The sequence below is a fragment of the Plasmodium cynomolgi genome, chromosome 11, assembly GCF_000321355.1.
Source record: "Plasmodium cynomolgi strain B DNA, chromosome 11, whole genome shotgun sequence".
NCBI lineage: Eukaryota > Apicomplexa > Aconoidasida > Haemosporida > Plasmodiidae > Plasmodium > Plasmodium cynomolgi.
This window is the reverse complement of record NC_020404.1, coordinates 1,826,156-1,852,952: the sequence shown is the minus strand read 5'-3', so window position 1 is coordinate 1,852,952 and position 26,797 is coordinate 1,826,156. Positions and strand designations below refer to the sequence as shown.

The window sequence follows — 26,797 nt, the reverse complement described above, 5'->3', positions numbered from 1 at the left end:
CCAAAATGAATAACTCTTCCACCGTAGCATCGAACGAGAGTCCCCAATTTCAGAAGCCCATGATTTATAAAAATCGGGCCAGAAGCATCATGCACCAGAGTGTTAGAAACGGGTCAGAAAACCAACAAACGGAACAAGGCAAAGGGACGAGCATCCGGGACAAAATCAGAAGGCTCTTTTCAAGCAAGCATGATCAGACCATAAGAGATTTGCAGAAAACGAAACTCACAAGGAATAAAAGCATTCAAGAGCAGGAACCAAGTGAGAGGAGCGTAAACGAATTCCTTCCTACTGATCATCAGAACGTAGAATGGCAGCCAGTGTATCGCGAAACTTGTAAAATAAAACTGCCGGTGGACGAAAGTGCCACGAAAATAGCCTTGCCAGAAGAGGTGCTGAACGACTGGGTTGATAGTCAAAAGGAGATTTCGCAACAGTTGGGGCGTAAGCAAGACGGGGAAAATGTCCAGGAAGATCAATACCAGGAGGACGACCTATCCGATCTGGGAGGAAACTGCCTTTTAGGAAAGAACGCCTCCAAAAAATCCTGCAGGCTTAACAGCACCAAGGATCAGTACTCCAGGTTTAAGTACTATTACAACTACTATTTGGTAGACGAATACTTAGAGTCCCTGTCGGTGTCCCAAAACAAGAACCTCGATGCCACTGGGCTGGACGAGAATGGTCAGCTGTACGACAACGTGAGTTTGAACGTGAAGCCGATAATCGTCTCAAAGCAGAGACTGGAGAACGGGGTCCCCTACGACCCCTCCAAGCTGCTCCAGTGATTTGGACGCCTCACCCTGCGGGTGGTGAGGCGGCCCAGGAGAGAAGAAAACAAGCCGCAGTCGCGGCGGAGCGGCGTCCCCCAAAGGGAGTTATTCCAATGGGGGTACACCACGGGGGTTATTCCACGGTGAGTTATTCCACGGGGAGGCGTTCAAAGCGGAGTTGCAACTGAGCGCCACCCAAAATGCTCCCCCTCCCCTTCATAGTGTACCGTTGCACACACCTCTTCACAAAAAAAAAAAGAAAGCGCCCACTTAAGATGCGTTTCTCTCCATGATGGTGCAAACTTCAATTGCACACTTAACACACGACACGTACGAGCAAGTGAGCTTTTACGTTTCCACTGCCAGAAGTGTTTTCCCGTGAAGCGCCACCTTGGAGGGTACATGTGGCACACTGCGTAAATATTTCCCCATACCACTTTTTTTGTCAAAAATGTATGCTGAGCGGGCATGTTATTTGTGTGCCGCTGTTTGTGTAGCGGTACTTGTTGGCATCCTCCAAAAGCCTGGCTCACTTTTGCACAAACTTTAAGAAAACTTCTGCCATTCGTGGGGTGCGTCCTTCACGGCGTACATTTCCACAGGTGTACATACTTAACACTAGCTGTTGGAGTCAATTTGTTCCTCTTGTGGCAGTGGCAGGGGCAGTGGTAGTGGTAGTGGCAGTGGCAGGAGTAGGAGCAAGAGCAGGTGTCCTGCCGAACCATTCAGATGTGCTTCTTCGCACGGAGGGTGTAAAAAGAGGAAACTATGGGGGAATAAAACATACAGCACACACTAAGAATGGGGTGGAATGTGCTCCAAAAAAAAAAAAGCGGAAAAAATAACTCCCTTTGAATGCGTTCTTATGTGTGCCCCTCTACCTAGATGAACAAATAAAGGCGCCCCAATTTGGCGCTGCTGTACAAATGGGTTGCTTCGCTGAGGCAAGCATGTCACAGTGGGTGGTGGACCAGCCTGCCTCTGCCTCCCCTCTGCTGCCTCCCCTCTGATGCCTCCCCCTACTGTCGCACCCTGACTATGGTCGAGTACCCCCGTTGGTTCTTCCTAACCCTGTAGAAGCAGTTTGTCAAACCGTACTGCGAAAGGACATCCACAAAGTGCGTGTCGTGGGTGATGAGAATAAGTTGGAAAGCGGAGCTGTCCTTTCTGAGGTCCACAATATTGGCAATGAGGCTAGCTAGATTTTTAGAGTTGGACTTATCCAAATTTGTGGTCGGTTCGTCTAGAGCTAGAATTCCACATTTGATGGAAAAGGATTCCGCTAGAGCGAGTCGAATGATGATAGACGATAGGACCTTCTGTCCTGAGGAGCACCTTCCTTTCATGTCCAGCTCACAGTTATCTTTGACCATCACGACGCGATAATTATATGACCTCCTCTGGTTCACTTTCCCATTATTCTCCGTCTGTACCTCCGACTTTATGTATATATAATCAATGTCCGCACTGTTGTAAACTCTCCTCCATAAGTTTCTAATGGACAAATTAATTTCTTGCATCTTCAGAGAATGGAATTTAATAATTGCTTGATCGAAGGAGTTGTAAAAGTTACATATATCTTTGATCACATTTTTGTATACAAAAATTTCGATAATTTTTTTTATATTTTTTTCTATGTCAACATAGGTGTCAGAGTTCATTTCGGTGGTTAGTTTATCTATGTATTCTTTCCTCAATTCAATTTTCCCCTTCATTTCTGCTTCTTTCATTTTCAGATTGGTGGTTGCTTTCGAGTGAAGTTCTATTTGGTCCCTCAAATTACTCTCCTCCATGTAGATCACTTCGAGTAACTCCCTTTTGTGATCCAAGAAGGAAAAACTTTCATCCACAAATTTGTAAATATCGCTATCCATTTGGTATACTTCCTCCAGCAAAGAAATCATGGAGTTCAATTTATCCAACTGTTCTCCTTTCTGTTCAGGCGAGAAGAATGAGTTTCTAAATTTTTCTAGTGAAGAAATAAAATTCCTTTGGTGGAGTAAAAACCTTTCGTGCATTTTCTTTAAGTTGGTATTCATAACAACATTGTAGAGCATTTTTTCGATATTGATTTTTTCTTCCTGTAATGACAAAATTTGTTCCTTCTTTTGACTCCTTTTTTTTGCAAGTTCGTTTGATTCATTTTGTATAATTTCGTTACTGTGTATCTTTTCCTTCACTCTCATGAATTCCTTTTTCTTTTTTTCCATGTCTAGTTCAATATCTCTCACGAGTCTGTGTAGCAGCTTCACCATCTCCACTTTGATGTAATATAATTTATTTTGGAGTACCACATCATTTCTGCATCTTCGAATGTTCCTCCTCATTTGCTTATCTCGCAGGTGTAGTTTTTTTATGCTTATCACCATTGCCTCTTCTTTTCTGTACAAACGATTCTTCCTATTCCGATGGTTAGCGATGTACTCCTGCGCTTTGCGGATGTACTCCCTAATTTGTTTTTCCCTTTCTACGCTGCGCTGTAATTCCTCTGTCTTCCTCGTAATAATTTCCTTCCTCTCACGAATGACTGATTTTATTCGAATTGAAAATTTTATTTCTTGTTCCTTCTTCAGTGCTTCCAAAGTGGTGTACATCTGAAGTTTGTCATACGCCTTTATAAAATTGCAATTTTTCATAGCTATTGATTCGAGGGTTCCCATTTCGTTTGGTTCGTTCACTTCGCACTTAGCTGATTCATACACAGGGGTGTTACTCAAGAGGGGCGTTTTTTCTTTCCCACGTTTTGTGTAATTGACAGAGCAGTCTCCCTTTTGTGGATAAACAGAGCAGTCTCCCTTTTGTGGATAAACAGAGCAGTCTCCCTTTTGTGGATAAACAGAGCAGTCTCCTTTTTGTAGATAAAACCCCCTCGAGTGCACTTTCACACATTCAGTGCAGTGGTCAGCTATCTTATGTGGTTCATTTTTTGGCTCCTCCCCCCACTTGGTGTCCCCCGTGTGCTCTTGCCCCTCTTCGTCTTGCTTCACTTCTCCTATCACAACCTGGTGCACCTTACTCTCCACCCTATTTGGCAATGTCTCCCCGAGGTCGCAGAACAGGTCTTCTCGACCAAATAGCACGCAGCTGTCTTCCATGTGTGCACTGACTTTCTCCAGCATGAAGTGGACGTGTGGGCACTCACACAGGAGAGTAATGTTCTGGAGAAACTCACGAAGAAGCTGACGCAGATTCTTTTGTGAGGACTCCCCTTCGGGTGCCTCTCCCCCTTCGAGTGCCTCTCCCCCTTCGGACGCCTCTCCCCCTTTGAGTGCCTCTCCCCCTTTGAGCAACTCTAACATCGAATGCAGGGCTTCCCGATGATGCTTCCCCTCGCCGATCATCTGCCTTAGCCCACTCAACGCAGCCCTCACATCGGATCGCTTCTCATCCAGCTGGTCTCTCTCGTAAAAGATAACCATTTCGCTCTCCATCAGATGGGCGCACCTCTCCTGCAAAAGCTTCATCAATTGGTACTTTCCATTCATTTTATGTATCCTCTCGGAGCAACTGTCTATCCCATTTTGCAGATCCAACAGTTCCTTTTTAAGCGAGTCAATAATTTCACTCAGGGAGGCGCTGTCCCTTTGTAGGGGATCAACCTCCTTATAGTAATGCCCTAACAGAATCATTAATTCTTTTTTTTGGCCTCTTAAATTTGTGAGCGCTTTTTCCTTGTCTTCTATCTCTAGGGTTATATCCTTCCTTTCTTTATCCACATCTAGCAAGGTGAACCCGTCCACAGCAGCATCAGCAATGGGTCCTTTACACAGTAGACATGCCTTTCCCCCTTCGGCATGCTGTATAAAACGACTCAGCGATTCTTCCTTAGTTTTTAAAGCGACCATCTCCATTTTTATTTTCTTCATGTCCTTCCTGACTTGACCAAAATGGACGAAAAAATCTTTTGCGCTTTTAAAATTCTTCTTTTCGAGCATCCCCAAAAACTGAGCAAGCACGTCTGGGTAACGTCCTACCCGCTTGTTCACATCACGTAATGCTTCACAAGTTAGGGCCAACGTTTGCTTCAATTTGGAGATTCTTTTTTCCACCTCTTCTATTTTGTTGTCATACTTATTTATATACTGACTGATCATACTGTTTAATTTGTTCAAGTAGCTTTGCCCAGGGGGAGGTTCCATTTTGAGTACCTTCTTCCGTTTCACTCGATTATGGGTCTCTTCGCCTGGATCGTTCATCCGTTTGTTCCTTTTATTGCAAGCTTTTCCGGTGAAGGCCTCTCCATGGGGGGTCTCCCTGTCGAGATACTTACTCGAATGCGCTTCGGAGGGACTTCCTAATGGTAAGCAATTTTCCACTTTGACAATTTCGGTCAAGTTATTTGTTCCTTCCGATCTTTCGTGTGGCTCGCGGGAGGGGGCACCTCCTTCTCTGTGTTCCTCTCCATTGAGGTCTTCCTTTTCTTCTTTGTCCTGACCTCCCTGCACGGTTTGCCCCTCAACGTGTTTTCTCTCCCCTTCCTCCTCCTCTTCCCCCGTAGAGCAATCCTGCCCGAAATCTACCCCCTTTGTCAAATCCGCTTCTCCCGGCCAGTCTCCGCTAGGCTCCCCTATGGAGCGGCATACCTTGGGTAGCTTGCCCAGTTCGCAAAAAAGGGCTCGTCGCTCATCGAAGAAGGATACCACCTTGCGACGCACCCTCCGGAGGCACAAAAAATATTCAAAAATTTTCTCATAGTGCTTTCCAAGGAGCAGCACTTGGTCCATTTGCTTCTTCAATTTTTCTATTTTTCTGAGCTGCTCTTTCTTCCCTTCAATATCATCATCTGTATGACTGGGGGGCTCCTCCCCGCAGTTCGCTTCGCCCAAACCGATGCTGTCGTAGACGCATCCCAGCTGTTTCATTTTATCCAAATTATTGCAATTTTGCTTGTACGACTCGTCGCTTGCTTTGAAGTTGTTCAAATAATCTTTGTGCATCTCCATGGTGGCAATTCTTTTGTCTATTTTGGATACCTTCCTTTTCCACTTTTTTACTTTTTCCGTGAGGGTCTTTTTTTTCCTCCTAATATGGAGTCTCTCCCGGGCGTCTTTCCTTACCTCGTCTCTGAGCATGGCCAGCGTTTCCGCGCGTATCCTGCGCATTTGTTTCACGCAGGGGAAGCTACCTTTGGGTGTGGTTCCATTGGTAGGGTCCCCACCTGGGGTGGGCTCACCACGGATGCCCTCACTGCGGTTTCTCCCATTGTCGGTACGCCCACCGCCAATGCGCCCACCGCCAACACGCCCCCCGCCAATACGCCCAACACTGGTGGCCGCCCTCCCCCGGCGGAACACCCATTTGGGGCCTTTTCCCCCCAAGAGGGCCCTCCACTGAACCAGCAAGTCCCCCCAAATGGGCTCGTTCGCCTTGATAAAGAGACCCATCCTGGTACGCTCCTCAGAGAGGTTCTTCCCTACATGATGTCCCGTCTTCACCCCACTCGTAGTGGACGCGTGATCCAAATCCAAAACGGCTTTGATCAAATTATGTGCTTCCTCCCGTCTTTTCTCCAAATGAAATAAATTGGAGCATATTTCATCTCGTTGTTTGACGTCCGCTTCATCACACGAACGGATAGGCAAACAGGTCTGCTTCTCCAGCAGGGCAAACTCATTACTAACCTGTTCAATTAACGAGTTACACTTGGCCAAGTCCTCCTGGAAGAGTTGAGCAAAGTGCTCTAACTCGGAGGCATCCTCCTCATATATCTCCTTAACAGTTTTATAATTTTGGAGATCGTCTTGAAATTTTTCATGAATAGCAAAATACATATCAATGCTGGAAGTTATTTTTCCCAAGGACGATTTTTTTTTTTCTAAAGTATTTAAAATGAGAAAGCTTTCTTCTATTTCTTCCTTATCCAATTGCATAATCGTTTGACACTCTCCTATTTCTTGTTCATTCCTTTGGATATCCAAAGCGATTTTTTTTTTTTTATCATAGCACTCTTTCAGTGTGGCCAATTCATATTCCTTCCTCTTGAGCACATCATTTATTGTTTTTCTACATTTTGTGAATTCATCCAAAATTTTTGAGAAATGATCATCTCCAAAAAGTTCATCGAATTTTTTTTTTATTTTTACTGACTCGCTAAATGGCCAGAGACTCTCTTCATGGTGACATAAAATCACATTTTCCAGAAGGGCCTTTGATACCCCCATTAATTTTGGAATGTGTTCATTTATGTCTATGCATTTATTCGTAATGATTACATCATTTTGTCCTTCTTTTTCTTTTTTTATTATTATGTTGTTATCAAGAGCTCTAAAGGAGTGTTTTGTTTTTTTATTTTTATCTTTACAATAGAATAGACTGAATGATCTGGAGATACCAATCCTTTTATTGTTGTAATTTTTTAAAAGCAGATTTATTTTTCCCTTAACGTTCATTTTATTTGATATTAATGGGTCATGTATGAATGACTTTCCCTTATCTGCATTTGGGGGGAAGTCCCCTGTGCAACTCATTTTAAGACACTCGATGATCGTCGATTTTCCGCTCCCGTTGTTTCCATAGATCACCGTGATGGGCGATGCGAACTCCAACTCCTGCGCCTCCTCGTCGCCGTAGCTCCGTATCCCCTGGATCCCGATCTTTTCCAGCGTCGTCATGGGGGAGTAGCGCTGGAGTAGCGGCGGGGAAGCGGTGGAGTAGCGGCGGAGTAGCAGGGCAGTAGCGGCGGAGTAGCAGCGGAGTAGCAACGCCGCAGGGGTGGGCATCTCCCCACTATGCACCCCCTTGCGCGCGCATAGCCGGGCCACCGAGTTGACTACCCTGGGAGACACACCTTCGCTCCAGAAACGTCAACTGAAAGGAGGCCAAACCGAAATGACTTCTTCTCAAAAAAAAATTCCGATCAGTAATGCGACACACTGGGCACGAGCGATGAAGCAAATTGTAAAAGCACGTCACTCTGCCCTGTTGAAGATAGGCAAAACGGGGGGAGATCCATCCCTCCTCTGCATCCCCCTAGCTACAACTGCTTCGCACAGTTCGACCACACGGGGTCGCTCAAACAAGTTGTGCGTGTAATGGTGAACAAATCAAAAATGGAGGTGAAGCCAATTCCCGGACTTAAACAAATCTAAGGTGTATGTACACTCTTGAAAAAAAAAAAAAAAAAAAAAAAAAAACGCACCATTTCGTGAAATGGGAATGCCATGAGGAAGACTTCCTCCAGAATTTAACCGATTCAAAAGAATAAGCCAAATTGCTAAGCAGCATGACAACATAAAACGAAGTAAAAAAAAAAAAAGATGCCTAGGGGGAAGAGGAAACCAAGCAGATCGTATGCCCAGGCCCCAAGGTGTATCTCAAAGAAGGCCATTAGCTTAGCAAAAAAAATGGCTAAAAAAAATAGCTAAAAAAAAACTCACCCCATTTTATATCAGAAAAATGCCTCTTCAGTGAGTTGTTATTGTCACACATCTGAGGGCTTTGTTGCGCTTTGCCGAGTGCTGATTTGTTTCCCCACTTTCGATGCGTTGGGGGGTAGGGGGGGAGGATTCCCATTTTCCCCTCATTCTCACGTGGATTCCACTTTCACACGTGTCAGTGAGAGTTGGAGGGGCCACACCTTCAGAGTGAAGAGCGCGACTTGGGGCAGTTGCACAAGATAACCAGACAATTTGAAAAGGGTCCTTAGCAGTGAGGGACCTCTAAAAACGGTGCACCCCTTTCCGGCAGCGTTTTTCTCCGCCGCGGTGTACCTTTTTTTTTTTTTTTTTTTTTTTTTTTTTTTCTCCACGTTAGATATATTTTTTCGAGGGAACCAAAAGGGAGAGTACAACGACATGTAGTCATCGTAAAGGTAAAGCGAAATGGCGCTGTTCTTCCGAATTGTTACTACAAAGGAGGCAGTGTTCCCCACGCACTTGCTGCACAACAAGGCGGTTGGGCCTTCCTTTTACCATGCCTTTAAACAAAAAAGGGGAGAAAATGTAACAAAATTATTTTTTGAACCCAATCCATTTTGTGCATGCAGTGAGAGAGGAGTAAATTTTGGTGTAACACCCCTGCAGTAGGGAGGGCCCTCCTTTGAGACCATACAGAATGGCTCAGATTCCTTTGGGCTACTTCACAGAGTGTCGTTTGGGGAGACTTACCCCCTTTTTGTAAATATGCGACGATGAGGTGGGACGCACAATTGAACGAGGCTCTTTGGAACATCACCTTTTAGTTCCAACCATATGCAGCTGCATGCACACACGTGTGATAGTGATGTGACTTCACCCCCCTACACGACCACTGCGTGAGCAATGCTCCCATTTTAGTGCCACCATTCAGCGGCACCATTCAGGGTACCTTTTAGAGGCGTAGTTTAACCCTCATCGCTACCAAAAGGAGCTGCCCCGCATAACTCCAATGGGATGTTAGCGCCACCTCATCCGTTAGTGTCACCTCATCCGTTTGCGCCACCTCATCCGTTAGTGTCACCTCATCCGTTTGCGCCACCTCATCCGTTTGCGCCACCTCATCCGTTTGCGCCACCTCATCCGTTTGCGCCACCTCATCCGTTTGCGCGTTCTTTCCTCCGATCGCATGGGCAGTTAAAAAGGGCCAACTGGTGAACTTAGAATAAGCGTGCACACACAGGGGAGATAATTAAAAGCGTAATGAACGCGCCCAGGGGCACAAGGATAAATAACCTGCCGTAAAAATTTCCTCCGACGGAAAAAAATAATCGAAGGTGCAGATCGATCAATTGGAGGAAAACATCCCTGTCACGTTTTTGTCCCTTTCTGTGTAATCATACAGCTGAGTGGTTATCCAAAAAAAAAAAAAAATAAATTAGCGGAGGAATTTAACTGTGCGAGGGGAAGTGTGCAAATTTGAAAAAAAAAAAAAAAAAAAAACGTCGTTATGGAGTGCCTGTACTGCGAAGTTTTTTTTTTTACAACGGATAAAGTGACAGAAAAAAAAAAAAAAATGCAAAGAGGAAAACAAAAAGAATTGTCATTTTTGACTAAGTGGGAAATTCCACTTTGCCTTTTCTGTACCATTGCGGAGGGGAACAAAAACGATTACTTCCCATTCACTACCATTTGAACATCTCGCAATTTACTCGACCATTTGGTGAAATGTCCCCTCCCCAGAGTTTCCTCCCAGCTGACCATTCACCCTCTTACTCTTACCATTTTGAGCTGCTCGATTTAGTGGCCACGTCTGCGAGTTTCCACGCGAGGTGGCTCCCCTACTCCTCCCCCCCTTTTTTTTTTCTTTTTATTCACCAATGAGCAGTTGCGCCGGTCCAACACACAACTCTCCCCATCTACGCATTGGGCGAAAATTAAAAGGGAAAAATATTCACAGGGGAAATTCCCCCCATGAGGAAAAGTCACACAAATATATTAAAGGTAAAAGCTGTTTACACGTTATACAACGCTATTTGGCATTTGCCATGTGCGGGACGCTGAGGAGTGACCCGACGCGGGGGAACTGAACCCCTCTTTGCCCACTGCGGGGAGGGGGGGAAACACGGCGCAGCTGGCAGTCATATTACCGCGCGCACAATTGGGGGTAGAATTGCGACAGATTTGGAGTAGAACTGCCGCACCTTTGGGGTAGAATTGCGACAGATTTGGAGTAGAACTGCCGCACCTTTGGGGTAGAACTGCCGCACCTTTGGGGTAGAACTGCCGCGCCTTTGGGGTAGAATTGCCGCACCTTTGCGAGGGGACCCTGGGGAAGCGCCTCCGCCTTGTGGGCGCCAAAGTCGCTTCACGCCTTTATGCTTCACCGTCACAGTGCTACGCATCGACAATGCCGTTTTGGAATTTTTTCAAATGATACCTTTCCGAGGCATTTCCGCTGCGTATAAAATTTTCGCTCTCTTCACAAAAGGGAATCAATTAACGTGGGGCGCTGCGAAATTTTTCTGTTATATCACCTCTCGCAACAATGCGCAATTATTTTATGAGCATAGCGCAAAGGTGTTTTTTCAACCCCGCGCAGTATTGCGGGTACGCTACGCCGTACAATTACTCTTTGCGTTTTTACTCGCAATTTCGCGGCGTACTTTCCAGGCCGCAACAGTGCTGCTAATGGTTTGCCAACTAGTTAGGGTAAATATTGCTCACTTGAAAAAAACGCCCTGCGAATTATTTTTTTTTTTATTTTTTTTTTTTTTGCCCCTCGCGCAAAAATTAACTTGGGATAGAATTCAATACGCTCATATAGTGATATACGCTAAAATTGGTCATTCAACTGATAAGTAAACAATGCTATGTACAATTTTGTGCAGTTATTATTTTTATTAACCTATTCTGAATTTTACTCTTTATTCATGACCTTCGGTTCAGTTTTGCTTAATTTGATCATCGCTTCGTCATTGCTCCATTCCTCGCCCAGCTTTTATTTATTTTGTTTTTCATATATACCGTTTTTTTCATATATACCGTTTTTTTCATATATACCGTTTTTTTCATATATACCGTTTTTTTCATATATACCGTTTTTTGCGTATAACCGTTTTTTTCTTATTCGCGTTTTTTTTCTTTCTTCATTATTATTTTTCCCCCTCTTTGCCAAGCCTATTCTGGAGAAAGGCGCAACGAAAAGAAAAGTTTTTTTTTTTTTATCATGTTTTCCCCGCTCACTGCTTCCACCTCATAATAGATCTCCTAAGCAGTAGTTTTACCAGTTACGCGTTACTCAGTGTAGTACAGTGCAATAGTTAAGGCATGAAAGTTTTGTTTGTAGGCCCACCGAAAAAGAGGAAAAAAAAAAGTTGTTAGCTCAATTTTTCGTTGCAGCTCTCTTTCTGTTCATAACACGTGCATTTGATTTGTGCCCCACTATACACGTACTTATATTATATATGTACATACGCATCCCTTGTTAGTTGCGCGTCCCTTGTTCGTTGCGCATCCCTTTGTTCTCTGTGCTTACGTACACCCACTGCCCCCCTCGCGTGCGCGTTCTTGCCCCATGTAGCAGTTTACCCCTCTCCTGTTTTTTTTTTAATTTTTTTGTGCACCAGTTTGTGGCCTAATTTGTTCATAATTCGAATTAGAGCTCCTACTTGCCATCTGCATATTCCCCCTGCCCCCCGCGTGAATAGATAAAAGTAAGCCTAACATTACATGCAGGGCACGCCCTGTAGTCGCAGCTTTGGATTAGATACGTTGCGCGTAGTGTGCTTTTCGTAGTGTGCTTTGCGCAGCGTGTTGCCCTTAGCGTGTTGCCCTTAGCGCGTCGCTGAGCAGTGCCATAGTGGCCCAACGCGCACATGCACGTAGATAGAGACGTTCATAGATAGAGACGTTCATAGATAGAGATGTCCATAGATAGAGACGTCCATAGATACTCAGATACGTAGACACCCACGCACGCACTTTTACCCTGCCACACATACAGCCACCCACAAGCCACCACCCCCCGCACTCCAAAATGGCCCTCAACATAGCCTTCATAAATAACCTTGGAGAAAATATTTTAAAATTTTTTAACCCCAAGTTGAAGTATGGCAGAAGAGTTACAAAGAACTGGTTCTTGATGAACCCGACCCATTTCTTTATAGCCTTCCTCCTTTACGTTTTATTCGTTTTGGCCACCTATGCGTATAATGCCTACTACATGTCGAAGCTTAAGTCAGATAAGGGGTTGTCCAAAATTAAGTCTTCTTCAAGCTCCAAGTTGAAGAATGCTCGCTTTGATGCTATTTTAGGAAAGGCCATTCCTCTGTACAATTTGTTGCAGGTGAGTAGAAGCCATTCATTCCCCCCGTTTTAGTGTACATATGTGTGTGGGAAGTCCCACCGTACATGTAACCACCCCAATGGGTGCATGTCTGCACACGCGCTTATCTCGTTCCTACGCCCTACTTCCCACTTCCTATTTATTTCTTATTTTTTTTTTCCCATACAGGTCCTGCTCAGCCTAGTGATCACCGTGCTAACCATATTTGAAGTGCGAAAGAGAAAATTTTCTCTCCTGCACAACTATGTCGATTTTTCCAAGACGAACATTGCGCTTTGCTGCTGGCTCTTCTATGTGTAAGTCTTGGCATCTACGGGGAGGGGGACGCTCATTAAGAGAGATGTAGCTTCATCATGTCATTTGGTGAGGTGCCCCCCCCTGACACATGATGTATTTATGCAGAAGAACCATCTTGGTCATTTTCCTTTTCCCCTCTACACATCACCACAACCGCTATAACCTTTTTTTTTTTTTTAATTAGCAACAAACTTTTTGATTTTATGGACACCATTTTGATTGTACTGAGAAGGAAATGGAACCAGTTCACCTTCCTCCACGTGTACCACCACATATCCGTTTTCCTCATCATGTGGATTAACACCAGCGTGGGATATGATGGAGACATTTACTACGTCATCACAGTCAAGTAGGACAAGAGGAGGGGAGATGCCTGCAATATGCAGCCTACCCAAAGGGGGATATAATATCCCCCCATGCGTTCATGGGATATGCGACGAGTGTTCATATGGAGTTGGCCCCCCAGTGTAGCATTAACAGTTACGGATACTGCTACCGCTACTGCTGCTGCTACTGCTACCGTTACCGCTACGTTACACGTTCACCTATGCTTACCTTTTTTTCCCCCCCCACAGCTCCATCGTGCACTTCATCATGTACCTGTACTACTTCCTAGCGAGCATGAAATTCAGCGTCCCAGTGTTCGTCAAGGCCAGCGTGACGTATATCCAAATGATACAGGTGAGTACCCTAGAGGGTGAGAGTAAACCAACATAGAGCCCTTTTTGCGGATGCACGCACAATTCGGCTTATGAGACTTAACCCTCCCTTTTTTGCTTCCCTTTCCCCCTTTTGCAGTTCCTCGCCATCATCATCCCAGCGTTCTGTGTTTTGTTTTTGAAATACAACTCCTACTACCCCATAAGACTGGTCGCTCTGAGTTTTTACTACTGCATCTCTTTGTTAATTTTGTTTGCCCATTTTGCCTACAATGCTTACATACGACCCAAAAAAAAAGTTGCTTAATTTTTTTTTCCCATCCTTTCCCCTCCTTTCATTTTTTTTTTTCTTCCTCCCCTGCCTTTCATTTTTTTTTTTTCTCCTTCCCCTTTCATTTTTTTTTTTTTTTCTCCCTTTCCTTGTTCAAATTTTTGTCACGAGTAACATGCAAAATTATAATTAAACACATGAAATAATTCAAGTAACCGTTTGTGCTTAGTTACCATCGGAACAGCAGCTAAGAGGGGTGCGGTCTGCCGTTGATGATGCTGTTCTTTTCCGCGGCCGCAGTGGTCGCCTCGTTGCAGTGGTCATACCTGCCGCTACGCAGAGCCTTTCAAACGCCGTGCCGCTGCTTATGCGCGCGACGTAATGGCCATTCGCCATCCACTGCATGATAAAAAAAATAAAATAAAGGCGCATAAAGTATCTATCACACTTATATGTGCTACGCCGTCGCTGAGTCAGTGACGTCTTCGCGCCTCGATTATGTTGCTCGCCCTTTTCACCCACTCTAGTAAGTGTCATTTGCATCCTATGATGCGCGCATTCCTTACTGTGTACGCACACGCGAATATATTTTTATAAACCAAAAAGTCTGCAGTGCCTGAAAATATCACCCCCCTTTTTCTCTGTGTGCCCTTTTTAACTTAACCAATTGTTTCTTTCCTTCTATTGAATAACACACGATTCATAAAACTTTGTGATTGTTAGGTAAATTAAAACAAGTTGGTTATATAATGAAAAAAAAAAGCGGGAAAAAAAAAAAAAGGTGCACCGCGGGGAGTGCATATATGTTTTACCAATGCAATATGCACCCGCGCGGAAGGAGATATTAATACAAACACATAGGACAACATAGGGGAGGCACGCTGCCCATCTTTGCAGAAAAGCTGCAACGCGTTGAAAAAATCGCAAACGGGAAATGGTTAAATGGTTAAACGGCGAAGTGGCGAAATGGCGACGTGGCGAAATGGCGCAGGGGCCACGTGGCAAAATCACAAACGGAAAAAGACTAAAACACAAACAAAAAGGAAACGCACTGTAGCCGCGACAAACGCGACAGTAGCACGTGCGTGCATGTGCGGGTGGACGGCGGCACGGAGGAGCAACCCTTCCAGTTAGGCGTCTATTCCATTTCAACGGGGGGTTTTCCCCCTTGCGGACCGCTTTTCCCACCCCCAACACACTACTACTCGTTCATAAAAATGCGCAGCTGCTCCTGCAAGTCTCTGTTCTTCGTCTGGTACATCTTCACCTGTACGAGAAGCTCCTGGATCTTTTCTTCGTAGCTCTGTATGACGGAGGACTGATTACCACCGCCACTGCTGACGCTGGCGTTGGCATCGGCCATGTTATTCAAAATGGTGCAGCTGTTCCTGTTACGCAGCAGGTGGCAAGTGCCGCTATCACTGTGCACCCCACTATATCTCTCATTTCTGCTAAGCGCAGGGAAAGATGTAAAGTTGCTCAGGAGGGAATACTGGGTGCTGCCGTTATTGTTTATTCGCTTCATTAAATTAATTTCAAGCTCTTCCTTCTGCTTCTTTAGCATTTTAATTTCCGCCTCCTTCTCCTTCAATGCGTAACTCAAATTGTTGTTAAAGCTGAGTAGCGACTTAATCTCCACGTTCAACTTCGTGTTTTCAATTTTGCTCTTCTGTATAATAACCTTTCTCTTTTCACATAGGTCTTGTAAGAAATTTTTTTCTCGAAAGAGTCTCTTTACATCATTGGCATGGTTAATAGTGTCGTAGCATTGCTCGAGTGCCTTCTGTTGACCATCACTTATTTTCCTTTCCTCTGCGTATGGTACTTTCTCCTTCTTTTGATTGTAATACATTTTTGCAAAATCTGGATTTTTAATAAAATTGCGCACACTGGAACTGTTCGTGATTACACTGTTGGTATCTCTCTCCGGGGCGTCTCCTTTCAGAAGGGATCCCCTTTCGACGTTCTCAGTAATGTTACCCTCACCATGAGGTATGTTGTTATTACCTCCCGCTTCGTCTTCTTCCTGTTCTACCTCGTAACTATAAACGTCATTTTTTTCCTTCTCGTGGAGCTCCTCCTCATGTTTGTCAGATGCACCCTTGTTGGCATCACCACCGAAAGGAGAGTCCACCTCCTCCTCTTCATCCCCAGGAAATTTTATACTCGCTAGCTTGAATCCCGCGTTAGGACTGCTACCCTCTTGATCACCTTTTGAGTCACCACCGGGGGGTAATAGCTTCTCTGAATTCTCCGCCACACTATCTAAATTGTTTTTGTTTTTTTTCTTTTTTTCCCTAGTGTTCCTTCCTGCGCGTCGTAATTATCACAAGGGGATATATTTAACCCCCCACCGGCTACCCTTCCAGCCGTTTCGTTTTTACCAACGTGACGTTCTTCATTCGGTTGGCTGTTGCTGCAGAAGGACCCGCTGCTATGGGCTCCTTTTTTCCGGGTGGTACCTCCAACTACATCATCGCTATGCCCCAGGTTGTTCTTCTTATTCATTTTCCTATCCCCGCGAGACGCCTCCACTTCGGGATTACCTTTCAGCGTGTTATTCACCAGGGGTACATTCACGTCGGAAATTTTGTCCTTGTCGTATGCTTCAAACAGCTTACTAACACTTTCGCTATTTTTCTCCTCAGCCATCTGCCCCTTTGAGTCTTTCCCCTCGATGCTTCCTCTCTTTTCCCCAAGATAATTGCACAGCACCTCCTCCAGTTCCCCATTCGCGTAATTATATGCAAGGCCGTAATTGTTACCAAGTTCGCCTTCCTTCCCAATTCGCTTCTGCGCGGAGAGAACCGACCCACACTCCTCCTCGTCAATCACATTGCTGTAACTTCTACCTGCAACACTCGTGCCATGCTTTCTCTTATCCAATCGTGCGTACAACTCCTTTAGGTCATGTTGATCCACATCAGAGTATCCACTCAGGCATTTTCTACTTATTTCAATTAGGCGCTTGGATCGGTTTATAAGCTTATTGTGGCTCACCTGGTCCATCTGTTCGGAAGGGGGAGACTCGCTCTTATCCATTTCGGTGTTTCTATTAAACGTCTCAGACATGACAGAATCAATTTTGTAATTATCGTAACTTATGAAGGACTTTCTCAAATGTTCAGCGTTTGCTTTATTTTTTTTTTTGAGTAAAAAATCAAAATCGCTCAGCCTGTTGTTGTTGCTCATATATCTAGACTTGCTTTTCAGAAGCTGGTCCAACTTCTCCAGAGAGTTGTAACTCACCCGATTGTCTTCGTGGCGGCTCCCATGGGTACTACCCCTGTCAGCACTACCACGTTCGTCATAGTGATACCCGTCATTCGAGCCATCTCCACCGAGTTGCTCCTCATCAACTTTTGTGGCATTTCCTCCTATCACGCCTCCCTCCAGACCGTTGTGCCGATAGCTGAAACTCGGGCAAGTCAAGCTTTCGTCCGATTTTACAGTGAAATTTTTGTACCTGTTCATTTTGTGAAAGAGACTGTTCCTTCCACTCCCACTCCCCAAGCCACTTCTAGCACCGCTTCCACTTCCCCCTCTGTGGATATCGAAGGGGGAGAACCCTAAAAGGTCACCGCTGTGTCCCCTCTCCATCTCCATATCTCTTCCCCCTACTGACACACTATCGTAAATTTTCTTGTTGCTCAGTAAGTAGGTATAATCCTCCCTTTTGGAAAATAGCCCCTTCGGGTCAGTCACGTGCAACCTTCTCGATTTATCATTCTCATAATGCTGTTGATTAGAAGTGGAGAAGGCACTCACTCCTTTGTTCACATTGTTATGTGTGTGGCTGCTACTTCCGATGCTGCTTCCGTTCTGTAAGCCCATGCCGCCATCGATTCCGAGCCCCTTCAGGGCCGCGTTGTATTTCATCAGATTGAACATGCTTCCGTTGCGGAAGGGGGCGTCAAACTGGACACCCGGTTGGTTGCCCAATCGGCCACCAAGCTGACCGCCAACGTGACCGCCAAGCTGACCACCAACGTGACCTCCAACCTGACTGCCCACCCTGCCGCTTTCATCACTGGCGCTCTTCTTCTCCTCCCGCAGAAGCGCACCCCCACTATTATTATTCTGAAACTCTGAATGTCTTGTCTTTTCGCTATTCACAACATCGTTGCAACTGATGTACGTCTCATTCTTCAAGTAATCGCTCTCAACGTCGAGGAAGTTATTCCTCACATACTCTCCATCGTAATAGTCATTGCTAGGTTGGAATGACGAATGTCGTCTCCGTAACTGATCACTTTTTTGATCATCCTGTAGCATCGGGTGGCTGACACTCTCTGCATCATTATCTTTGTTACCAACCTGTTCCTCTTCTTCCTGTTTGTTATTTTTGTTTAAGTACGCCTGAATGGCGAGGTTACTCCAGCTGGCACTTCCTACTCCTGTTGCTGCCCTGTTGGGACTGTCTCTACTTCCCTCATTCTCCTCTCTTACAACAGGCATGCCCGATGCAACATCTTTTGATTCGTTTAAAAGGAGCCACTCATTCGATCTATTTTTCAAATTGTAACTTAGGCTATCTTGTGAACTAACCCCTTTGCAAAAATTGTACAAACTATTTTCGATATAGTTACAGTGTCTTTTGTTCGTTTTTGTAATTTCGTTGAAGTCATTATAAAGGGACTCCCACAGGACGTCAGTTCCCTTCGTGTCATCTCCTTGGCTGTTCAGTTTCATTTTCGCTTACATTAAAGTGGGGTGCTTCTTCTCTCGCGTTGTATAGCTAGGCAAAAAAAAAAGGTAGCTGCTACTCCGCCTGGACTGCTTCCAAGCGAGTTAGTAACCACGTAACACTGAGGCTAGGGAAGTCGCCCGAGGAGTCCGCGTCGCCACAACAATCACGTCGCTACAACGGTTCTTCAAACGTGTGCAACCAGTGGATCTGAAAAGTAGACACCAGCGTGCGCACACATATATACCCTTTAATGGTTTTACTCCCCAGGGATGGTGACGTAATTTATGTTCAACACAACTCGGTTGTTTTCCCTCCGTTCGTTTCTCACTTCCTCTTTTCGCTATCACACCTTCCAGAATTCACCCTTTTCTCTCACGTATGACGTTTCAAAAATGCATGCACAACAGCGGTATCACTGATCGCACATCATTTTTAATCAACCACGTTTGCTAATCTGGGCAAAAAATAAAAAAGAATAAGACTTAAAAAATTAGATAAACGGGAGAGGAAAGAAAAAAAAAAAAAAAAAGACGGGATGGGCAACGGAAAAATATAACGCTATGCAGCTGTGAACAAAATCAGCGAGCAAACGTTTTTGCAAAAATGGAAGATGGTAAAAAAAAAACGTATCCTGCAGGGTTGGCAGTGACACATACGACAAAGGGGAAACGTGCGGGGTGAGCGGTAAAAAAGGGGAACGCAAAAAAGGAAACGTAAAAAAAAAGGAACGCAAAAAGCGGGACGCAAAAAACGGGACGCAAAAAGCGGGACGCAAAAAACGGGACGCAAAAAGCGGGACGCAAAAAGCGGGACGCAAAAATCGGGACGTAAAAAACGAAACGGAAAAAGCGGGACGTAAAAAACGAAACGCAAAAAGAGGAATGTAAATTGCTAAACGCAAAAAGCGTAATGTAAAATGCTAAACGCGCAACGCGCAACGCAGAAATCACCCTCACTAGGCAGTGAAAAGGAAAAACACTGGTTAGCTAAAATGGGGGCGACGGAAATTGTACAGAACGCAGGGGGGAAAGAACAAAATGAAAAGGCAAGTGTAAATGCGAAAGCAAACGCAAACGCAAAGAAAATACCATTTTAAAACTGTATTAAAATGGGCGGAATTAAATTCTACGTGAAAAGATATGCATATGGCGTATGTTACTCCACGCGAACGAAAAGCAGCCGTGGGTATGCAATCCAACAGTTTTGTTTTGTTTTGTTTTGTTTTGTTTGCTTGTTTGTATTTTTATTTTATTTTATTTTTGTTTTTATTTTTGTTTGTTTTTTTGTTCTTTTTTGTGCCAAAAAAAAAACGTTTGATGGCAAAAAAATACATTCAGTGGTCTATGCATCAATTTCGGTATGCGCGAAAATGCTACGCGCTGCACGTTATGCAATTTTGGCGATTTAAAGATGATAAAAAAATAGAAAAAAAAACACCGGTGGTTTGTTATTTTGTATGAGCAGTTGAGTATTATATATATATATATACGCGAGTGTTGCGCGCATTTTTTTCTACATATGCGTAATAATGCATTTTGCCTTTTTCTGAAAATTATTTTTCCGTTCCCAGGATTATTTCTTCTTTTCGGGGGGAGGAAGAAGAAGGGAAGCGGAATAAAAAAGGCAAAAAAAAACGGAAAAAAAAAGAAGTGGCAAAAGGAGTGGCAATTCTGTTGATGCTTTAAATTTTAATAAGCACTTTCTTTTCTTTTCCTTGTCGCTTTTCCTTCTTAGCTTTTTTGTCAGCCTCTCTCTGACAACTTCTCTTTGACAACTTCTCTTTGACAACTTCTCTTTGACAACTTCTCTCTGACAACTTCTCCTCAGATTGCCCCTTCTACAACCCACCCCCAATTCGTGCACTGCTGAGCGGCTCCAATAAGCAAAAATTTTTTCCCTACCCCTTCGCGCGCATCATTTGTATTTATTTCTTATGTTAGACCTCCCCAGGCGAGAACGTTTATGTAGCAGTTAAATGTCATTTTGTTCAAATGGAAGATTCCACTTTCTTACTTTTTTCGTCCATCCCAAGAAAAAAAAAAAAAAAAAAAAGATTAAAAAACATGCTGTTTTTTTTTTTTTACCTTGCCGTTCATAATTTTTCCTTCTCCCCTTTTTAACGCATGTAAAAAAAAAAATAAAAAAAAATTGTTGACAAAAAAAAGGCAGAATTGTTTATCCGTAAAAAAAAGGATGTATAAAAAATTGAGAAGAGTAACTTCTTTAAAATCATTTTATACATCCAGAGGCATCATTTTTTTTTTTTTATTTTGCCGAAAAATGCAACCCTGTGGTTATTTTTCCAAATTGTGTCCTCCATTTTGACGAGCGTTGCTGACCAAGCGTATACCCGACTAGACAATGACTTATGTCCACTTGGATGTCTTTGCAGCTTCCATAAAATTTTGTGTCAGAGGGGAGGGAACGACCCAACATTATTTTACCTATAACCTTTATATAAAATGTACAAAATTGAAGCGAAAAAAAATTATATCCATTTGGGATAATGCTGTATGCTGATGGTGGGGTGTGTCAATAGAGAATACTTTCCTGCATGCCCCATTTAGTGTTAAGCAAAGTGCGGAGAGGTACATACCGTGAGTGATGGCCTATCTTTTAATATTATTTTTTCTCAAAGGGAATGAGGAGGGCATGTCGTAGGTACTACACATGTACTCCTATTCGTGTCTTTCTAGTTAATCTTGCCCAAGTTGGCGAAGTGCCCCACGTGGGTCGATTTATCCACCCACGTATGGAATGACTGCGTTAGGGATGAAGCCCACCGGGGGTGGACTAAATATCTGCATGTGTGATCATACATTCGGGGGAACCACCCCACTCCGAGGTGTCCATTTTTGTCGCAATAGATTTCTACACAATTTTACCAATGTGCGAATCTTCCATTTCGAGGGGCCCACAATGAGGCATCCCCAGTAGCATATCTCCACACTGTCCATTCGCGTCAGGCGAAAGAGACTGCTCCGTTGGCCGACACGCTTGGGTATGCCCCGTCCAAATGCGCAAGGCACCCATAAATACGTGCCAATCGTATGAGGTAACATACAAGGGAGCACTTGCCATGGGCAGCAGTGAAAGGTGCTAACAATGCGCATGTCATTTCGCATGTCATTTTGCATACTATTTTGCATACCATTTTGCATGCCATTTTGCATGCCATTTTGCATACCATTTTGCATGCCATTTTGCATGCCATTTCGCCACTTGTCCGTTCAGTTTTTGTTTCTTCTTCGAAGTACATGACTGACTTTTTCTTTTGGCCCACACTCCAAGCTGTTTTTAAAATGGTGGAACACCTGGTCATAATGTTTGACCTCCTCCTTCGTACCCACTCACATGCTGGAAGGAATAATAATGGGGACCGCTTTCCCCAAGTGGTGTGCTTTTAACAAAATTGCCTCTACTTCGGGGCACCCCCAATTGCCAATTGTACAAGGAACAAACATCATTTCGAGTCATGCCTAACGTATGTGTATCCACTGATATGAGTATTATTTCTCTTTGCAAAGGCCATCGAGGCGTCTTTTTACCGTTGAGTTCAATTTTTTCAAAACGGTGACTGACGGGCAGGCAGGACAATGACAAAATGGGAGTTCCTTTTTTTTTTTTTTTTCCGCTACAGCATACTGTGTACCCCCCGATTTTATTCATATGCGCTACTGAGAAGCATCCAACTTAACAAGCATGCACGCTTGCTCAACACGTGGTGGGTTATGCACACGGCTGAACGCGACCTAATGACCAGCGCTCAATTCGCAATTATCGCTTTACATTTCACAAAGCAAAGACGTTCACTGTTTTCTTTCGAGGCATTTCAAATAATTTCCCTTTCTCACAACACTAACTTGGCTGAAGTTCACGCTTCCCTTTTTTCCAAAATGGTGGAAGCCACCTTTGTGCCCTTTTCGTAATTCGCCTGAACCGTTCAGGCATTTTTTCCCCCCCAAATTTGTGTTTGCCGTGTGTGAGGCTATTCGATTGGGAGCGACGCGGCGATGCGATGCGATGGGATCCAATGTACCTCCCTCACCCAACGTGGTGACGCACTCCAATGTACCGCCCCCATCCAACGTGGTGACGCACTCCAATGTACCGCCCCCATCCAACGTGGTGACGCACTCCAAGGCGATTGCTCCCCTGCCCACCAGAGGCATACCCCCCTGGGTGATACTACCCTTTCTCGCAATTGTTGCGCCTTTACAGAATTGAATTTTTTCCCCCACAATTAGTTAAGCATGTCCCCCCTCTTTGCGTTACAATCCTCCCCTTCGCAGATTTCGTTGGACGCGGGTCCAACACTCTACATAAAAGGAAGTTAATTGCCGGTCAACCCACTGTTAACGAATTGCAGGGGGTTCCAAATAGGACCTTATAGGAGGCACAGTTTTATTTTTCCTTCCCCTCCTTAGGTATATATGGAACCAAATTTTTTAATACACTTCCTGTGTTGTGCTATAATCATATTGTGGAAAAAAAAAAAAATTAATCTTTTCGGCTTTTTTTTCTTTTTTTTTTTTTTTTTTTTTCCATTTAGCTAATATGCATATATAGCCGCATATATAGCTACATAAATAGCTACATATATAGCTACGCACAAATTTTTAAATCCATCTGTTTGGGGAAAAAAAAAACAAATAGATGCTACCCCTATCTGCTCATCAACGCGGTACACAGAAAACATCTGCGAACTGTTAAAAATGTAAAGAAAAGGGAACAAGTTTATTCAATTTGTATGTCCCCCCATCTGTTGATAGCTCCTTGTAGTGGAAATATTTCCTGGCTGTTGCTTCACCGCTCGATATGTACGTATGGGAAGCAGTTGAACTGCGCAGAGGTTTACATATAAGTGTACGTACGTGCCTATTTCCATGCTGTCACACTTCCGTACTTCCACACGTGCATACATACACTCCCATTTGTGTGCCTGCCCCCCCCCAGAAGAGCAGCCCCCAAAAGAAAATAAACCGAATGACACCTTTGAAACGGAGCTTCTAACATGAGTTTAAATTTTAGCATAGCCAATGTCGTTTATGTGAAGAACCTTTCCACAGATGTGACAGAGAAGGACATAAAAGAAAAATTTGAATCTTGTGATGAGATAATTGGCGTCGTTTTTAAGAAGTAAGTTTTGCTAATCGGAGAAAGGGGTGTGTTTCCTTTACCAGCAGTTTCGTTTTATCGGTGAATGTGCTTACATCTGTGTGGGCATGTGTGTTCGTTTGCCCTTTTCAGTGATTACACATTGAAGGGGATGCCAACACACAGTCTCTGCATGCATCCTTACGACAGGATAACAGAGAAGATACTTCTGCGTCGTCGCCTGCCTCTTCTCCGTCGTCGTCTTCTTCTCCTTCCTCCTCTTCCCCTTCCTCCTCTTCCGTTTTGCCGCGCCCATCCCATGCGTGTTTTTTCCCCCACCCCCCCTACTTGGCAGCTTTCCCGGGAAGAACCAGAAGTACTGTCAAATAGAGTTCAAGAGCTCAGAGGGAATAACGAAAGCGTCTCGCCTCAATGGCGAGCTGCTACTGAACGTCCCCATGGTTGTAACTGTCATCGAACCCATTTCACACAATCCAGCTTTTGCCGAACCGGCTAACGGTAGCATTGAGGCGGATAAAAATGTAGCCACGTCTCTAGATGCACGAACCGGTGCCCTCGTTAACAGTGCTACCGCGCAGAGCGTGCAGTACCAGGTAATGCTTAAATGGATGAGGAACGCGCTGGGGGAGGGAACCCCCAGGTGCATTCACCGTTCAGTCCTTCCTCCAAGCAGCGCGACGTCCCCCAAGCGGCGATGACACACCACTTCGAACCGCTCCAATTGAGCACACCTCTCCCAATGTGTCTACCTCCCCCACCGCCCAGGCCCTGCAGAACATCCTGCTCCAGCAGCAACTCATATCGGAGCAGAAGAAGGGACTCGTGGATTTCCAAAACTCGTTGAACGAAAAGAACAACAAATTTGATGTCTTCTCCAAAATTATTTACATGGAAAATATACCCGAAAATGTAAGCATGTGTATTCCATTTCGATCGATCTGATTAGGGATAGTTATGTGCAGGTAACTGCCCCCTCCTCTGTGATGATTGAAGCATCGTTTTATCCACATGTGCCTTTCTTTTATCCTCTCCACACAGTGCAGCGAAGATGATATAAAGGCTCTGTTCAAGAACGTGGGAACCACTACCAGCTACAAGCTCCAGTACAATGAACAGAAAAAAATGAACACAGCATTTATTGAATTTACGAACGAAGAACATGTCAAGGCTGCGTTACTTTTGAACGGAACCAAAATAGGAACGAACGAAATTATCATAAGAGATGCATACAGCTTAATCAACGAAAGAGATCAATTGAGAAATAACATATCACTGTATAGTAACAGCACGAGTGTGACGAGCACTAAGGGTGATGTGAGTAATCCTCCTTCAGCAAAAAAACAACCTGTGGTTAATGAGAAGGTGGAAAAGGTCCTAGCCTTGCGGGAAAAACTGAGTCAGAAGCTTTTTGCCATGTATAACCCAAGTGCCGTGATTGTGAATAACCTCGCGCAGGTTAATCCGCAGCTGGTGGGGGCTTCCGCAGAAGGGGTAGTAGCGGGGGTAGCAGCGGGAGTAGCGGGAGCAACGGGAGTAGGGGTAGTCGCGAACGCCGCAAACGCTGCGAACGCCGCAACAGGGATGGCGGTTGGGGTAACTCAGGGAGCCACTTCCCCCCCCAGCGCCGCGCCCACCAACGAGCAACCCAAAGCGGTAGCGGAGAGTAACAACGGATCGATCGGTCTACCCGGTGAGACCAACGTGAGCGAGGCGAAGGAGAAGGGGGAGAGGAAGAAAAAGTCAAAAGAGGAAGGAGAGAACGGCGATGAGGCAGAGGAGGACCAACATGTAGAGAGAGACACAAACGACGCGGATGAAACACAAAACAAAGGGAGGAAAGGAAAAAAATCCAAAAGTGAGAAATACAGTAGCAGCGAGTCGTCTGGCTCCTCTCGAAGCAGCTCCCGCTCGTCATCCAGCAGCAGGAGCAGCTACAGGAGGCATGGAACAAAAACAAGCTCCAGGAGAAAACATAGTCATAAAAAGCACAGCACCACATCTCGTAAAAGAAAAAAATATGATAGCCGCTCCAGGAGCTCGCACGGTACCAGGAGTAACGATTCGTTAAGTTCGTATGAGTCAGATAAAAGAAGCAGATATCGTGACAGAGAAAGCAAAATTAGAAAAATGAGGAATAGATACCACAGCTCTTCCGCCAGCTATAGCAACTCCTCTCATTCCCCCAGGCGAAGGCGAAAAAGGTCCAGCAGCAACAAACCGTGGTGGGTCAAAGAATCGGAGAAAATGCAGATGAGGCAGCGTTTGAAGGAGAGGCAGAGACGTGAAATGGCCTACAGAGAAAGGTACAGACGGTAGGAGGTCACCGCAGTGGAGGGGTGCTTTCCCTGTTCCATTGTGCCAAATTAAGATTATGCTCTGCATTATTATGGCGTGGAGATGTCCATTCCGATGGTCCAAAAAGGGTGTCTTACTCACCAGGCCAAAGTCAAGCAAAATAAAAATCCCCTTTACAATGATAACGTAATTATACTCACCCCCATTTTTAATACCTCCAACGTAAAAATATATAAAAATTTTTGTCCCCCCACCCTCAAAAAAAAAAAAAAGGGAAACTCTCAAATGGGAGAGCAAGTATACCCACCTGGTACGTGCGCACCATGGAGAGAGGAGTGGAATGTCTGTCACCTGTTGGACTTTTCGGCACCCCAAAGTTTGTTCCACCCCCTCTGTGTGTGCATCAATTAAAATTTGAAGTTGGCTAGCTACACATGGACATGGCATGATCAAATTTGTGACGCGTGAAAGTTGGAAAATTCCCGCAGACAGATATGTGCCTTCCTGTGTGGTGATAAAAACATCATAACAGAGGCACAGCTCACCTCCCGGGTGACGACCTCGTTGCGACGCGAAGTGAGAGCTTTGAAGTGAGTACGTTGAAGTGATTACGTTGAAGTGATTACGTTGAAGTGACCACTTTGAAGTGAGCAGCGTTTCCCCCTCCCTGCGTAGTGGCATTCGTCTGGTGTTCGGTGAAGGGGAGAAAAGAGGCGAGAGAAGCAAACGTGTTGCCTGCACGCCAGCACCCCTTCCTACACATCAAACAAAGATGTCATTTTTTTTTTTTTCTATCACTTTGTCCCATTTTACTTTCCTCACAATTTTTTTGTATTTCTTATTTTTACCCTTCATCATACATGCCCCCTCCCCCAATTTTTTTTTTTTTTTTTGGACACTCCAAAAACTGTATATGTGTAGCGTCACATCCGTTTCTGTGCGCTTAAAGAATTCAAGTTTCACTTCATATACTAAGTTCGACCGTTCGATGACA

At 44.6% G+C, this 26,797-nt stretch overlaps 5 protein-coding genes across 5 annotated transcripts; 3 read left to right on the top strand and 2 right to left on the bottom strand.

Moving 5' to 3' along the window:
- Positions 1–5: 5 nt before the first annotated feature.
- Positions 6–788, top strand: PCYB_115070 (hypothetical protein; the record flags this gene model as incomplete). The annotated part of the gene is made up of 1 exon (XM_004223386.1): positions 6–788. The coding sequence occupies one exon, from the start codon at positions 6–8 to the stop codon at positions 786–788; it is 783 nt and encodes a 260-aa protein (XP_004223434.1).
- Positions 789–1,792: 1,004 nt separating this feature from the next.
- PCYB_115060 (DNA repair protein RAD50) lies at positions 1,793–7,384 on the bottom strand (the record flags this gene model as incomplete). The annotated part of the gene is made up of 2 exons (XM_004223385.1): positions 1,793–5,867; positions 6,105–7,384. 2 exons carry the CDS (start codon positions 7,382–7,384, stop codon positions 1,793–1,795), a joined length of 5,355 nt encoding a protein of 1,784 aa, XP_004223433.1.
- Positions 7,385–12,164: 4,780 nt separating this feature from the next.
- Positions 12,165–13,659, top strand: PCYB_115050 (long chain polyunsaturated fatty acid elongation enzyme; the record flags this gene model as incomplete). Its single annotated transcript, XM_004223384.1, has 5 exons — positions 12,165–12,473; positions 12,642–12,769; positions 12,955–13,117; positions 13,346–13,451; positions 13,569–13,659. Coding segments are annotated over 5 exons (797 nt in total), but the record flags the coding sequence as incomplete, so codon positions are not given.
- Positions 13,660–14,901: 1,242 nt separating this feature from the next.
- Positions 14,902–18,392, bottom strand: PCYB_115040 (hypothetical protein; the record flags this gene model as incomplete). The annotated part of the gene is made up of 2 exons (XM_004223383.1): positions 14,902–16,010; positions 16,085–18,392. 2 exons carry the CDS (start codon positions 18,390–18,392, stop codon positions 14,902–14,904), a joined length of 3,417 nt encoding a protein of 1,138 aa, XP_004223431.1.
- A 5,012-nt stretch (positions 18,393–23,404) lies between these two features.
- PCYB_115030 (RNA binding protein) lies at positions 23,405–25,824 on the top strand (the record flags this gene model as incomplete). Its single annotated transcript, XM_004223382.1, has 4 exons — positions 23,405–23,529; positions 23,843–24,101; positions 24,274–24,417; positions 24,547–25,824. The coding sequence occupies 4 exons, from the start codon at positions 23,405–23,407 to the stop codon at positions 25,822–25,824; spliced, it is 1,806 nt and encodes a 601-aa protein (XP_004223430.1).
- Between the last annotated feature and the right edge of the window lie 973 nt (positions 25,825–26,797).